Raw genomic sequence first — 16,055 nt, forward strand, 5'->3', positions numbered from 1 at the left:
CTTTTTTGATCATTTTAAACACTCACCCGCAATCGAAAAGAACGTGAAATGATATAAAAGAAAATCCAATTTTATACGCAAGAAGAATGTTGCCCATTAAGACTTGTCAGTCTGAAGAAAAAGCTTTGGACGGTGGTAATAGATCATTTTGGACTCTCTGTTTCGCCACCGAATCTTCTCCGTTCAATTAAATTATTTTATTTCAAATACTAAGTGTCAGCCAATTTTTATAAACTTTATGCTGCAAAAGGCTTTTATTTTTGTTAAGTTACACAGGGTTTAACATTCGGCTTGATAGTTTCAGATGTAATCTACGTCTGCCGATTCAATGAGGTGGCATGATACGAAGGCGGCTGACCAAGAACAAATAGAGGTGATTAGCAATGGTCAACTGGTAATTAAGTGTTCACTCTCACAGAAACAGTACAATTTAACTTTAACAATACTTTTGCAAAAAAAAAATCGAGTTCATTAATTGGGAAAATGGATTCTTCTTGAGCACTCATATTAGCAGTTTTCATATAATCTGTGCTGAAAAGTATTCTCGACAAGGATATAAACGAGGGGTAATTTTTAAAACCCGTGAATTTATTTTAGATTTTTTAGCAGAATTTCTTTATTTTTGCTGGCAATTGTATGGAATTCGTACGACGGTAGGTCCATCCGTTTGTGGAAACCTCACCTCGACCTGACGCCCCCCGGCACCGTTGAATTGATTTTACGTTTCGGTCGTCAGAAACATTCCGGCCTGTACTCATGCTACTCTCGTTAATTTAATTTATTGCAGGACGACGTCGCGACGTTATCCATTTTTCCCCCCAATCAAATATGCCATCGATCCGGCCCAAAACCAATAACATTTTAAATAATCTGTATTTGAACAATTTCATCATTTCACCGTCAATCAATTGATAATGGTGGTGAAATAGGTTTATATTACATTCCATTACATATTGATAAAAGACCGAAAGAATTTACAATTTACCTTCGGAATATGAGCGTATAAAATTAATGCTTTTCTTGCCACACGACCCAAAAACTTTAAACTGTAATTAACATAAATAAAAAAAGAAAAGAAAAAACTATAAGGGCAACGTATCACGTGACTGTTACACGTGTCATGGAAGTTACATTGTTGAATTGTTATACAATCCATGATGTTTTTATTTTCAATATTGATGATTACAGCTATTGACTTTATATAAACATTTTTTCTTTGTATACTTTACTTTTGTATTATTTTGGTTGGTTTATAGAACGAAACCGAAAAAAAATTATTGTTGTTTTTGTTTTGTTATAACCAAAAGTACATATTTTCGTTTTTGGAGTATAAAATAAATTTAATATTAAAAATATGGGTCCATTTTGATTCCAATCTTTCAGCCAGTTTATCGACCCCACGCTGGTACCTTGATTGATACCTGCTAGGGATGGCTGTTTAATATCTCTTGCGCCGTAATTTTCATTTCTGCAAAATAGTTTTATTTATTTATTTGTCAGTTTTGCAACCACGTAGAAAGTATATGACAAACTGAAGTTCTGTAAGAGGTTTCATGGCATGAATGTCTTGGACGACGTCATCCCTGGAATATCGTACTAGCCGTTGATCATGGAGCCCTTCAATCATCGGAAAGGGGGGTAACATTGGGAAAGGTAATTGGGATAAATTATGAGAATGGTAACGAAATATTGTAATTTAAAATGGAATTGAAGTGATTTGGTAAGGTCTAGTGCATAGGTAAAAAGGTATTATTATTATTATTATGCGGACAACTGGTAAGAAGTTGTAGTTATAAGACTATATGGATATAAGTCACTACTTGTAGACTTTTTCTACAATATTAGTTTAGAACGGTTTTAAAGTAAACGTAGATCATCTTATGACGTATGTCCGTATTATCCTGTGTGTAGGGTACGTGGTTTGTTCTGGCTAAAGGAATATTGTTAAAGTAGATGGGAGGAAGGTTTTTTTGCTGGTGAAGACAAACTGTTAAATGTAGGGCATGGGCCGAAATAAATAATAATAATAATGGAGCAAGAAGTCCATAGCTATCTGACTGCAACGGTCTTTAACGGTCAACCTGGGTGACAATTTCGCGTTCATCCTTTTCAACTTTTCGCAGTAGTTCGATGTGATGAATAACACCTACGTAATCAAACACGCACATAATGGAATTTGTCACGCTGCACCTGGTTTACAGCTCAAGAAAAGCCGACTCTAGCCACTTTTCACCACACATGTCAGTCATCGGTGAAATCTCACATAAAATGTGATTTTTAAAAATATTCCACAAGTTTCTACACTCTTAGCGGAATTAGTGGTTCAAGCGGGACCTGTGTACAGCTTTTTTTTCACCTTCCATTTGTGATGTAGATGGGTTGACTTGGATTTCATTCCACAGCTTGCTGAATAACGTTGTCAATATCCCTTTGAGCCGTTCTTTCTTTCTAAGTAAAAACTATCTAACATTAATTTTTTCAAACCAATGCTAATTCGCCAATTTCAAAACTCCATGACTTTATTGGTTCATTCTATCCAATAAAGAGGTAATAATATAAGAGCAAAACTTACGGATCAGCAACCAATGATTGGGATTTTCTGTCTCGATTTACTTATTTTCTAAGGCGAATAATTTAATATTATCGAAAGATTTGTTTTCAGTCATATATTAATGTGTTTCTGAGAAGTGCATTCAGATAAAAATATATACAATCAAACCTGAGAACAGACTAAGTATCAATACCTAAATCTGATTTATTGTTCTTATATGATAAATTATTTCGTCGTTCGGTTATTCTGTCACTAGAGACGGGGCACAATACTGACCATTTAGAATTTCGTGGCCTCATTATAAAGTGATCTCGGATAATAAAACCTCCAGAGAAGCAACCGTCTCTTTTCCTCGTTTGATATTCTTGTACTATTTTTTTTCTCGATTTCCGGAGTTATAGATTTATAAAAGTTGGCCTTTAAACAACTTATTTATATCCGTTCATCTATGAATAGTTATTAACAACTTTTAGACAAACTATTTATAGTTTTATTAATTAATTTATTATTATAGGTTACTATTCGTAACTATGGGCAAAATACTTTCTAAAAGATTGTTTAACCACATAGCTTAACTGACCTTATCTGAATGACACATATTATGTATAAAGAATGATCGCCATTCTATGTTTTCAAAATTGTAATTCTGTTGTGTAAACATTTTTTTTCGCCATACTTCAAATATTTCAAGTCCTATTTTGTGACAGTTTAATAAATCGTCAAAAGTTAACATAAAGCCAAAACTGTTGACTGATTTTATCTGATAAACAATTTAGTTTTTTTTTTGTTCTATAAATAATTGGGGGAAGGATGAATTTTTTTTAGTGATGACAACATCCGGTTGTGGGTGAAAAAGCTGACAGCCATGAAATCCAGAGAGGCGTCTTTTTTTATTTATTTGTGTCTTAGTCCAGTCATACTTTTTGGCGTTTTTCCGAAATTTATATCTCTAATATTGCTTTCACCGATTTGACTATCGATTTCTATGTTAAGGTGTTTATTGGAATTATTTTTTAAACTATTTTAAATTATGAACAAATTATTAGATTATTTAATTATTAGATTGTAGATTTTTTAAACGGTTTAATTGTTATAATATTAAGTTGTTTTTAAAGAGGGTATTTCAAATACGAGGTTATATGAATCCTCGAGGTACCGGTGCTTTAAAAAAAATTGCAAACGTAGGGCCGTGTCACCGTTCTTAATAATATTAAGAAATACTTTACCACGTTTACCCTGCTTACGACATATATACTGTTTTATTGAAATTGCATACATATATATATAATATTCAATTAATTAAGGTTTTAAGTTGAGATAAAAAGTCAGTGTCACGAGCGGGATTCGAACCCGAAGGTCGTGGGTTCTAATCCCGCTCGTGACACTGACTTTTTTATCTCAACTTAAAACCTTAATTAATTGAATGTTATTAATTGGTCAAGCGGACCACGAAAAATAGTGCATATATATATTTTTATGATGCTTAAAAAACTAAATGCCTTTTTTAACTAGGCTATATGAATCCTCGGGGTGCCGGTGTTTTTGAAAAAAAAGCCCATTTGTGCAAGGCAAATTGTAAATGCAAGACCGCTGGATTCGAACCTTTACCTTACAATGATGAGCGCTGTGTCAAACCGTTGCGGCCACCGACGCCCCAACTAAATGCCTTTCAAATCACATATATTCATGATTTATTTCATTAATTGAGGCATTTACTGTTGCCTAAGTTGAGTGTTGGTTCAATTTTGGGCCTAGTTGTGTATAGTGTCTTTTTCATACGATCATAAAGTTATAAAGTTAATATTTAATGTTTGTATTTCTTAGTTAATCAGTTGAGCATAATATCAATATCCTTAGATTGTAATTATATCAATCAGGTAAATAATTGTATTCAGGATAAAATATATCGCCCTAATTAAAGTGTATTAAGACATGGATCGCCAATTTGCTCATCAAGAACTGAAGATTTATTATTGAAATAAATTTATTTTAGTGGTTTTTATGCTAGTTCCGGCACAAACATGTTGACTCGGCTTGGCTGAAAAATTTGGTGATAAAACATTTTCCGAGAAGCGGCCCTATTTTTAGTTGAGATTTTCTCCAATTTATTGATGTCAATACGTATAATACAAGGAGACATATCTACTTGGATCATGGTTCGACACTATATAAAATAAAATAAAAACTAGATAAAACAGTGGTTAATGGTTTATTATAATTTTTATAATTGAATATATTTATTATTATTCAATTTCGTTTATTTTTTCTTTAAAACTGCATAAAAATTTCAAATTTATGGATTTCGTTATAGCCAGGTAATATTGTAATGTTTTACAATTAAAAAATTATTTATTATATAATATTAAAATTCAACTAAAATTTTTTTTACCTTGTTTAGCTCTTAATGCGTTAATAAGAGCAAAACCAGTTAATAAATTGTTAGTGAAATTCATTCGATCATTAAATGATTTTCCCTTGTTTTGATAAATTTTCTTTCAAACCATCATAATTAAATAATTTTTATTGAAACTAATGAATTTTTGATCTATTAATTTGGTTTACATTAAAATAAGTAAGTTGTAATTAATGTAAGGTTAAATGCATATAGTTAGAAATAAACAGCAAAATATGAGTGCCCTTTTTTGCCTTTGAGTATAATATAAATGTTTGTTTTTTTAAATAAGAGAAAGTATGAGTGTGTTCGGGGTCGATAGCGTAATATTTATAAAATTACTCCATCGACCCCAATCTAGATTAGTTTGAGTATAGGTCGGTGGAGGAATAACAAGAACTCCACCGACCAAACGGAATGAGTGTATTGTATGTATGTATTTAAGTGTATGAATGTATTTATTTGTATGAATGTAGTGTTTGAAAGTGTAAATAGAATATAGACTTAGTTGGGGGCTGAAATGACCTAGATGTCGAAAGCCCCAGTCAAAAAAAAAAAAAAAAAAAAAATTTGATCTGAGGACACAATTGATCACATTGCATTAGCCTGTCGCTTTAAAACGAATAGTTTTAATGTAAAAAGTTGAACTTGTAAGCCTAATTTCAGTTATGTATCGTATGCCAATTATCATCTAATTTTCAATAATTTCAAAGATTTTGGCATTTTATGGTTTACTGTAACACCTCGTTTTTCTTAACGTATTTTTTTACTTCACTATTTAAACATTGGTCACAGTTTACTTAAAAAAATTCATTTAATATGTAGTAGACAAATGTACAATTATTCTACGGGTTATCTACATTTGGCAACTGGTCCTTCACACTACCTGAATGAAAATCTCTTTTTTTTCTTTAATTCAAGGTTGTTTGTGTACGCCTAATGTTTTACAACATAAAGCATAATCTTTGAATCGTTTTCCCACATGGACTTAATTGTTTTACAGTGCAATTTAATTTAATTTTGTTACATCATATATCGCTTGTCTCCAATTTCAGCGGCTTTTAAATCGCCCGGTTATATAAGCCTCATTCGAGGTACAATTTTGGAATTGGGAAGTTAAATTTTCCTTATGTCTCGAAACGTTTTAAATGCTCACAGCACAAATTTGTGTCACAATCACAACTGGACAATTGTTGCAGAAAAGGTACTGTTTAATCCTTCCACCAGGCCTAAAAACGTCTGGATTCTCTTAAATCGAAGGAAATAGTTAGTTGTATTGACCTTTTTGACCTAAGAAACGTTAGCAATTTAAACTTTTAAAAATTATATGACAAAAGCGGCACACGGTTCAAAAACTGGCTCACAAATTTGTCATCAAACCTTACAATTCTCAGGAACATTTTGTCAGCTTTATAATTTGTAATAATCAAGTCAGACCTCGAATTTTTTTCAGTTCTTTCAAGAAGATATTCACCACATAAAAAGGTCCAGGAGTTAACAACTTAATCAAACTTTTCCGAAGAGCCGTAGAAGTATCCCATATGAATTAAATCTTATCAGTATATAAACCCCAATGATTTTTACCAAACGTATCGTAAGTTGAAATTGTGGAATTGTCATTTTTTCTGTGGGCCTGAAATTGCTAAACGGCTACGTATATTTTTTATATATTTGCAGCCTATACATTCTGCTAATTTGATCACAGTACTTCTTTTCACTTGATCACAGCACCAACACTAATGCCAGCACTGCACCCGGAGGGCAATTGCCATAAGAAGCCACTATATGTGAGGGATTTAAGGCGATGTGGTATTCTCAGGATGGGAATGTGCAGACAGGGCTCGAGCAGTAGGAGGGTTATCGTGGATCGAGAGGTTTGTGTGAAACTTATAGAATAGGGAACGGATCAGTTCGTTGACAAAAAGAGTGTTAAGGTAGTTAGTAGTAAATAGTGAGGTTAGTGACGTAGTAAGGATCTTTGACTATTTGCCTGAAGACTTTTGTTGGAAGGATTGGATGCGCACGTGTATTCAGCGTCATTCAGTAATTGATTTGAGAAAATTTATTTAAAAGTGCCACATTGAATTAGTTCCTGGTGATTTGAGTGTTTACTTAAAGCACAACTTTATGCCCGAAAATACCCATTTTTCACCTTGTGTGCAAGACCGACCTCGTGCCTTTCAAGATACAATTTAGGCGGTTCATGACTGTTCTTGAGCACCACTACATTTAGTACGTATAGAATTTTGTAACAGAACATTTAGTAGTAGAATAAGAGAAAGTTTTGTTCATTGTGATATTTAATGTTGTTATAATTAAATACCAAAAGCAAAAAAACGCCGACTAATTACGCTACGCCAAACTAATCTCAGAAATTTTTATGCAATGACGGTTGAGAAGAAAAATAGTGTCACGAGCGGGACTCGAACCCATGACCATCGGCTCAGCTGCATAAAAATTGGAAATAATAAACAAATTACTAATTAAATAACAATCTCAGAAACACTTAGTACGTCAGTGAATGTTTTTTAAATACATTATATGGCCATTTTTAGTTGTAAGATACTAAAGTTTTGTGATAAATCGATTTATTTTTACATTATTATTGTTTTAAGTGTTTAAACTTGTTTGAGGAATCCAGTGACATTTCGAGGCCTGCTTGTGCAAAGATTCTATTATTTCGTTCAAAGAGGAATATAATACTATTAAAGCTAACAAGAGTTCTCAAAATACGGGGTTTTTGATTTTGGCCGAAAGTAACATCAAAACCTTCCACGGAATCGATGTTATCTCGAAGTTGAAAAGGACTTATAATAAACATGTTTCCAGCAATAGTGAAGATTTTCGTTTTTTCTAATGTCATCAATTTGGCGAGATTTTGTTAATCCGACTATTTAGATATAGGCAAAACATGTTGGACCTGGCTGGCAACATATCCTTCTTTTTTATGCGTTTAATTGTGTGAGCAATTCGTATTTAATAAAGAGAGAGGGAAGTATGGTTCTCAGCACACCTTGAATTGTTTTTCTTTTGTGATCCGTCTCGTATAATTAGTTTGATGATAACAAACCAATTATATTTAAAACGAAGTTTATAACTTGGTTTTTTCGTCCAAACCACCTCCGGCTATTCGTAACTTTACTGTCTCAAAATTCTACGAAAATTTCTATGTTTATTGAAATTATAAAATACATTGGCACCGCCATGTTACCACAGCTGGTCGAAGATTTTGAACGATAAATCAGCCAGAACTAGGCTGGATTAGGTCCGAAACGCTCTTATTTAGCAATAACTGGGAAATGATTGAATTTTGAAGAGAATAATTTGTAATATTTGTGATGTTTAGAACTATATTTCGATTTAAAGTATACTATAAATAATCAAAGACAAGTCTGAATTAAAACAATATTAATAAAATGGACATCGGCAGCATACTATTTAAGAAATCAGGAACTAGAAACGTAAATGTTTGAAATTATTTACGATAAACATTCCTTGTGTTCAGCGACTTATAATGATCAGATAAAAAAGAGATTACAGTCCTCTCTAGTTTAACAAAACTGTCAAAAATAGTAAAAACCAATAGGACCCGAGGCCGACGATCCCAACAGTGGGTGGAGATTGATTTTTTCAAAGGTGAATAAAACACCTTTACAATCTAGGACACCGGACGTGCAAACAAGCTAAGTATATTTTATTCTACTTTTCGACTATTTTATTATTTTATCTAATAAACAAAACAACCACCATATAACTAAATTGTTCCATAGAATAAATTTTTTAAAAGAATGTAGCCAGTCACATGTCTGATATCATTTGGGAATTTGACGTACTTAACGTCATACTTTCTCTTGTGTAGAATGAGAGGGCATGATTAAGTAAAGAAGAGGAAGAAGGTTACCAAATAGCATTGTTTATATTTACTCGTTTATGCTTTCTCACTTTCTATTTATCTAACTACTGTCTGAATATCTTATCCCCATCTAATTTCTCTCTTCCCCCTCACTCTCTCTCTCTCTCTCTCTCTCTCTCTCTCTTCTCTCTCTCTCTCTCTCTTTTCTCTCTCTCTCTCTCTCTATCTATCTATCTATCTATCTATCTATCTATCTATCTATCTATCTGTCTATCTATCTGTCTATCTATCTATCTATCTATCTATCTATCTATCTCTATCTCTCTCTCTTTCTCTCTCTCTCTTTCTCTCTCTCTCTCTCTCTCTCTATCTATCTATCTATCTATCTATCTATCTATCTCTTTTCTCTCTTTCTCTCTCCGTTTCGTTCGGTTCCATTTTGTTTACTCTTGCACACACTTGGCTTGTTGATTTCGGTAAAGAGACTTTTTGTTCTTTAACAACCTTGGAAATTATTGCGGATCCATGGGTTCGCAGACTCCCATTCTTCGTCCTTGGTCGGACGAGTTTCCACATCCCTGTCTGTCAAAAGAAACCCTATGTATCCCTTTTATCTATTAAAAAAATTATTATTATTATTTATTAATTGGTCAAGCCACCAATTAATAAATAATACCACGAAAAATAGGGAATTATTATTATTATTTTAAAAAACCAGATCTAGTGTCATTCAAAGATATTAAGTAGTATTTTAATCGGATCTCGTTTCTTCGGTTTTCCCCTTTGTTAAATAGAGCTTGTTGAAGTACCGATTGTTTGTATAATTTTTTTTAGGCATTGTGTGATCAAAAAAAATTTATTGAAGAGGTTTAGTCGAATATAACTTGTTTATATTTTATTTTATTTTAAATATTTCTTGTGGAATGAAGTTTTACCGATTCTGTTCAACTTTTTTCTCGTTTTAAACCCTCCTTGGACTAGCATACATTTTATTTTTATGGATGTGCCGCGGAGACGGTTGTAAATATTGGCCGCAATAACGTTTTAAAAACCGATTAAATGTACGCAAACAATCAAACCAGCTTTGAACATGACAGGTAATCTTTGTCCTTCCTACTTCCAAGAGTCAAAAATAATTGAAAAATGCACAAATTCAGAAGTCATTGAGTCCTGTGGAAAGCGTCATTGAGCTATCTGGAATCGAATGGTTTTGCTAAGGTCTTAATTATGTTCGTTTTTTATTAATTTAACCTGTGTTAAAATGCAAAATAAAAATTATTTTCATGTTATTATTATGTATTTTGTAACCTAACTATATGATTTTTGTAGGTTTCATGTCTTTTAACTAGTGTACGTTAACTAGTGTACTCCTATTGGTGTTTCCCCCATAACTTGTTAAATAACTCAATATTGCCATTACAACTTAATTAATTTGTTCACTGTTATTATTTTATTTTAAATAAAACTTATACCACATTAATATGTAACTTAGATATCTCGTACGAATTGAATTCTTTTTTTTAAAATCAATTCCGTTATCGATCTTAGTTTTTAATTCTGCAAATTGATACCTATTCTTAATTAGCACTGCTCGGACAAACAGTAAATGGATAATTAAATTACAAACATGTAGGTGAGGAGGTGAAAATAGCATTGCTTAATGAAGAAACATACGCAAGAATGTTAGTGCGAAGCCTTTCGCATTTTAAGAGTTTCCCAAGGTCTCCTATTGCTATTCCTATTCCCACACTTATCACGCGAAATGCGAAAATTTCCAAAGCTTTTTGACTTATCTGAAGTTTATATGAAGAGATACTTCACAGCAAGTCGTATTATACAAATCGCCGGTTGTGGTTAGCCGGCAGTGCAGTTGGTGTTAGGCCCGATGAAAAATTTGAAAAAGTTTTTTAAATTGATGTAGGATTGATTCTCTCTCTCTCTCTCTCTCTCTCTCTCTCTCTCTCTCTCTCTCTCTCACTCTCTCACTCTCTCACTCTCTTTCTCAATCCTACCATCCAAAATTAAACCTTTTTACGTTAATATACTGATATGATATAGTAAATCATATTTAATTTTTATAAAATAATTATGTATTATCATAATCTTAATTTTTGGTGGTTTTATTGGCAGTACATGTTATTATGCTAACTTTCGTAAAAATAAACAAACTTTTAAATTGTTTTATAATTACTTCACAAACAATATTTCGTAAATTTTATTGTTTAATGAACGTTTAATGACCTTGTTTTTTCAATGCACGAATCATTATGTTGTAAGGAGGGAAGAAATCCATAATATTGCCTTCCTGTTTAAGAGCTAAGTGTCAATCGAAAAAGGAATCCTGTAAGCCAGTTTGGGTCGGCCGCTATACATTAAATTCGTCAAATTAATAAAAGCAATTATTTTCGAAAAATGATGATATTTTTAGTCGTTTTCTCAGCGGAAGGGGCCGATTAAGAATTTAAATATGTGCTAATTAAAGTGTTTTTCATTGCCTAGGCAATCTTACCGTATAAGGTTATAATTAGCTCTTTATTTAAACCTTGGATTTTTTCCCGAAGGTTTAGTAAAGCGAAAAATATATTACTTTGTGTTGGAAAACATTTTGATCTTTAACGGAGAATAAATAGAATCAAGTTGCGTGAATAGTAACCGACATAATCGAGATCATATCTCACATTAGACATGGAAAATCTGAAAAACTTAAGACATTAGATTCATGAGAGGATGAAGCTGTGACATTGGTGATCGAATGATGAATTCTTAGCCTTCTAAGGAAGGAGAGATTAATAATGTTGATGCGTGATCAACGTGGCCACGCAAATTATTGGAGTAGCGTGCTGCTGAATTACTAATTACATATTGTGTAGTAGACATTGGGTGTTAAAATGCCGGTGATGAGAACATCGATAATGACCAATTATCCAACGAATACACCCCATGTTTTTGTACGGAAACTTCGATACATCAGTACCAAACCAACGTTAAAGTCAAGACTGTCAAGGTGCCTTATTTTTTAATTCGCTGTATCCACTAATCATATGTGACAATGCTCAAAACACGTAATTTTTTCTTAATTAAATATACATATGTATTAGTATTCTAGTGTGAGGTCTTTTATTGAGTGGGCTGTTTTCTGAATACCTGAATAATAATGTTAATATTGTTTAAGTTGTTATTAGATTGTGGTTATTTAAATAGTTTAAACTCCTCCATTAGGATTTTTGTAAATATAAGTATTTCTCAATGGTAATTATCGAAGCATAACTTAGGTGAGGGTGGTTATTCCTCGACGATTTTACAATTTCATTTTTTCTAGAGTCACTTCTGAAACGTGGACATCCAACTGGAAAGATAAAGCTGAAACGTGCAGAAAGTTTTTAATTCAAACGGATTACGTAATTATCCTTTCGTCAGTTCTTTTGACTTTTGTTTTTCCTTTTTCCTCCCATTTCACCCCGGTTCTTTTCCACCGTTTGTAAAAACCTAGTTAAAAAGCCTGGAAAATTTCATCCCAGGCCGGGTTCTTTTACTTGTGCTAAAGCGAGACAAGGGAATTTGGAATAAAGAATTTTCCTTGGGTATCAAGCAGTTTTAAATTTTAAAATATCCTGGAAGCCGGCCAATCCGATGGAGCAAGCGAATTCCCCATTCATTCACAAGCGCTTCTTTGAAAACTGCCTAACATCTATATTTACAATTTTTTCTGAACACCTTGGTTGCCAATTTATGAAAACATAAGTGATATGATAGAATTTGCCCAAAAAATCCACGAGGCTTATTCGAGCCTGTCTAATTCTCATTTCTAGCCTCGGGTCTTAAACGGGCAATTGAAAATACGAACATATTTTTTAAAACTGGGTGTTTTGAAATTTTTCTCCCGTGAGAGATCTATCACCCAAAAGTCATACTAGTTGGTTGAAAAGGTCGCTGTCTTTTAAAAGTATTATTGTCACGATCTGATTTCGTGAGGAACTCCAATCTACTCTCCGGCCTTGCGGGGTGAAGGGGAGAAAAGGGGAGTAAAAACTACTCAAATAATTATGTTCTTTCCATGCTGAGCATAGCAGTCTCGCCGCCTCCTTTCCCATGGGCGGTCTTATCAAATCACGAAGTTTCACTGATCAAGGGGGACAAAAAGAAAACATTATTTGTACACCGGTTACAAATTTCTAAATACCAACACGTTCGCTATAAAATTGTTAACATTTCTTTTACCATGTAAAATTAATCAATGAGCAATTTTCTCTTGTTCTTGGGAAACACTTTTTCTTTCTCACGGAAATTTCAATTCGTTTATTAAAGACATAGAAATAATTTTCGTTTTTAGAGAGGATACAATGAATTCGGCAAAAACTTTGCTTAGTTGCTAAGTAATTAGAAAACTAACGGCAGTTATGGCATGAGTGTTTTTAAATTTTAAAAGCATGCTTTAACCAGTGGCCAGAATTTGTTAAAAACTTGGAACAACCAGCTCTCTTCCATATATCGAATAAATTTCGGGACTCACATGTTCGTCTTCAGTGGTAAGTTTCGCCAGCTTAGAAGGATGTGCATTGCATGGTTGTTATTGTTCCAAGCTTTTAACAAACTTGACCATTGATTGTATGAACAACTTTAAGCAAAAACTTGATAAAGATTTTTTCAAATATATTCTTACCTATCGTCGAAACCTTTATTTAGTCTAGGTTCACCTTAAAAATACGCAATTATATGGTTATTCACGATTTGTTTAGATAGTGACGTTTATTAAGTCAAGTCGAAAATGATCAGAAAGGTTGTGGAATAGCCCCTTTTCTTATATCGAAATTAACTTTTTGTCGAAGGTATAACAAACAGTACTTGAAGATTTATTATTGTCGAAAAGCTTTTGTTTTCAGCTGTGAAGGAAGTGGTAGTTTTTCAAAATTCCAAAAGTCATTCGAAAGATAATACTAATCAATCAATTCTGATCAATTTATCAGCACACTACAATTATTTGATATATCCGGTTAAATATTTTATTCGAGAAGAAAACTTCTATAATTATGTGGTGGGAGTATTATCTTTATGATTTTTGTAACTCATTTTATTAGCAAATACCGGGTGGTAAGTCAAATAAATGCTAACACTTGCGCACCGGCTAATAAACCCAAGAGCGTATTAGTGTCGAATGAGACATTGGTTCCGCAATAGCACACCTGCAAAAACATACTTAACATAAATAACAGGGCTTATATAATTCCCTCAACGTGAAATCTGAGCGCACGACAGTGCGCTGGCCAAGTTCCAGCAAGCTACCATGTGTAACTTTACTCGAACCAATTCGCCCAGGTTTCTCACCCTCATATCTCTGCTTCCTCTTATAATGGGTTATTGAAATTTGATACATAAATTAAGCTTAGGTCGCTTAGGACATTGCAAAAATTTGAGCACTTAAGATTAAGCCTTTTAGAAAGGGGAGCATTTCAAACTATGCATTTTTGTTCTGACTCACTATCATCAAAATTATAAGGCAGTTTCCGTATAGGTAGAAACGTGATTTTGAAAAATTGGTACAAAGGTCTCATATTGTTAAAAAAAAGGTAAAATATGAAAATTACAATTCACTAAAAATTAGTGCCGCTTTAGGAGGGGGGTCTCATCGTCAAAATTATAAGGCACTTCCCATACAGGTAGAAACGTGATATTTGGTACAAATGTAGGTCTTATATCACAAGTAAAGGTGAGAATCTGAAAATTACAATTTGATCTTCTTACGAGAGAAATTTACGACATGCATGATCGCTCCTGTGCCTCGAAAAGAACCAATACAACGTCCACGATGCTGAAGCGAACAAAAGGGCCGTGAAAAAAAGGCCAGACCCCCTCAACAAAAAAAATTTGCCTAGCAATTTAATGATATCTACACTGTGGCCAAGTCCCTTCTTTTTTCTTTTTTAGGCCATAATCTGAGAAAACTCAAAGGAAAGATAAAACTTCCAGGCTTCCTCTCAAAAAAGTCAGCCTATCAAAGTAGTGATATTTACATTGTGGCCAACCTCATGATACTCAACTTTTATGAACAGTGTTATTTTATTTTTAGTACTTAACACTTGGCCAGTTTGTATATTGTAAGATCAAGTTCTTATTTTATACAACAAGGTGTAACTGTTATTTAATTCAACTTTTTGACTCGATTTTGTACAATTTTAAGTAGTGATCGTCGAAATGAATATTGCATACTTATTAGTTATCGAATGCTACAGGCAACGACGTAACAAAAATTATCAATAGAAAAAAGAAAAATAAGAAAATATTCTTAGAATATATATATACTTAATGAAATGTAGGATTTAGCAGTGGCCCCCATACGACTTGCAATCAACGCAACTTGAATACGATGCGACTGCAACGCAACCTCGACTCGACCTAAACGTGAGGGTGTATACCCGGGTCGATGTTTGTTCAGTCTATTGGTGTCTTCCCAGGAGGTGAAGGTGCTCCCTGCATTTTTACATTACAACGGTTTTTTAGTAGTAGAGTAGTTCAAGTGATGAGAAAGACACTGCCATGTTCTACTGGTACCGTCAAATGAAATGGTGGCGAAGGAAAAAAACCAAAGAAAAGAATCATTCACTGATTAAGTCTCGGAAAAAAAACAATTGAATGCACTTTTGGCATGTTGGCACAAAAATTCCAAGTACTCAATAATCCGATTCGATGCCGGGACCTGAATATAATCAATGACATAATTAGAGCAGTTTGTATACTTCACAATGTTAGAAAAACAAGATGGCTCACATTAGACAACATAAATGTCGGGACGAAATTCCCATATCACTGGTTCTACTTACACGAATGATGTTTCATCAGCACTTCGAACAAAAATAAATCAATTCAACCGCAAATGCTTGCAGAGAATATTTGTCCTATTATTTTGTGACTCCATTCGCATCACTGCCAGGGTAATGAACTACTATTTTTAAATGGTTAAATTTTAAATTAAATTACAATTTTTGTAGGTTTAAATTAGATTCAGCTACTGTTTTTTAATTTTAAAGTAGCTACATCTTAATGTACCTAACTTGTTGAAAAAATAGTATCTAGCTCCTTTGTACTATCTTTATTTACTTTATTTTTCTTTTAGAACAAAAAAAAAGAAAAGAAGAAGAAGTTAGAAAGTTCTAATATATCTCTACATACAGAAGGTTGTTATAATTCGTACAATACGTAAAACCCTCATTCCACGCCCTCGCCGTTGTGTCCTTTCTGGAATAAGCAGGCAGGATGGAATTGTA

At 33.1% G+C, this 16,055-nt stretch overlaps 1 protein-coding gene across 5 annotated transcripts in view; it reads left to right on the top strand.

Annotated features, from left to right (window-relative positions):
* The window catches only part of LOC106672012 (myeloid zinc finger 1-like), a 94,313-nt gene that overhangs the window by 33,439 nt on the left and 44,819 nt on the right, over positions 1-16,055 (top strand). For 3 of the 5 annotated variants that reach the window (XM_014403063.2, XM_014403066.2, XM_014403067.2), the window contains exon 2: positions 299-373. The exons of the other annotated variants lie outside the window; for them this stretch is intronic. In XM_014403063.2, coding sequence (XP_014258549.1) covers positions 329-373 — 45 coding nt within the window. In that variant the 5' untranslated portion in view covers positions 299-328. The remainder of the gene's footprint in view (positions 1-298; positions 374-16,055) is intronic. 5 annotated transcript variants of the gene reach the window in all.

This window comes from Cimex lectularius, unplaced genomic scaffold (assembly GCF_000648675.2).
Source record: "Cimex lectularius strain Harlan isolate CLEC.00 unplaced genomic scaffold, Clec_2.1 scaffold169, whole genome shotgun sequence".
Taxonomy (NCBI): Eukaryota; Metazoa; Arthropoda; class Insecta; order Hemiptera; family Cimicidae; genus Cimex; species Cimex lectularius.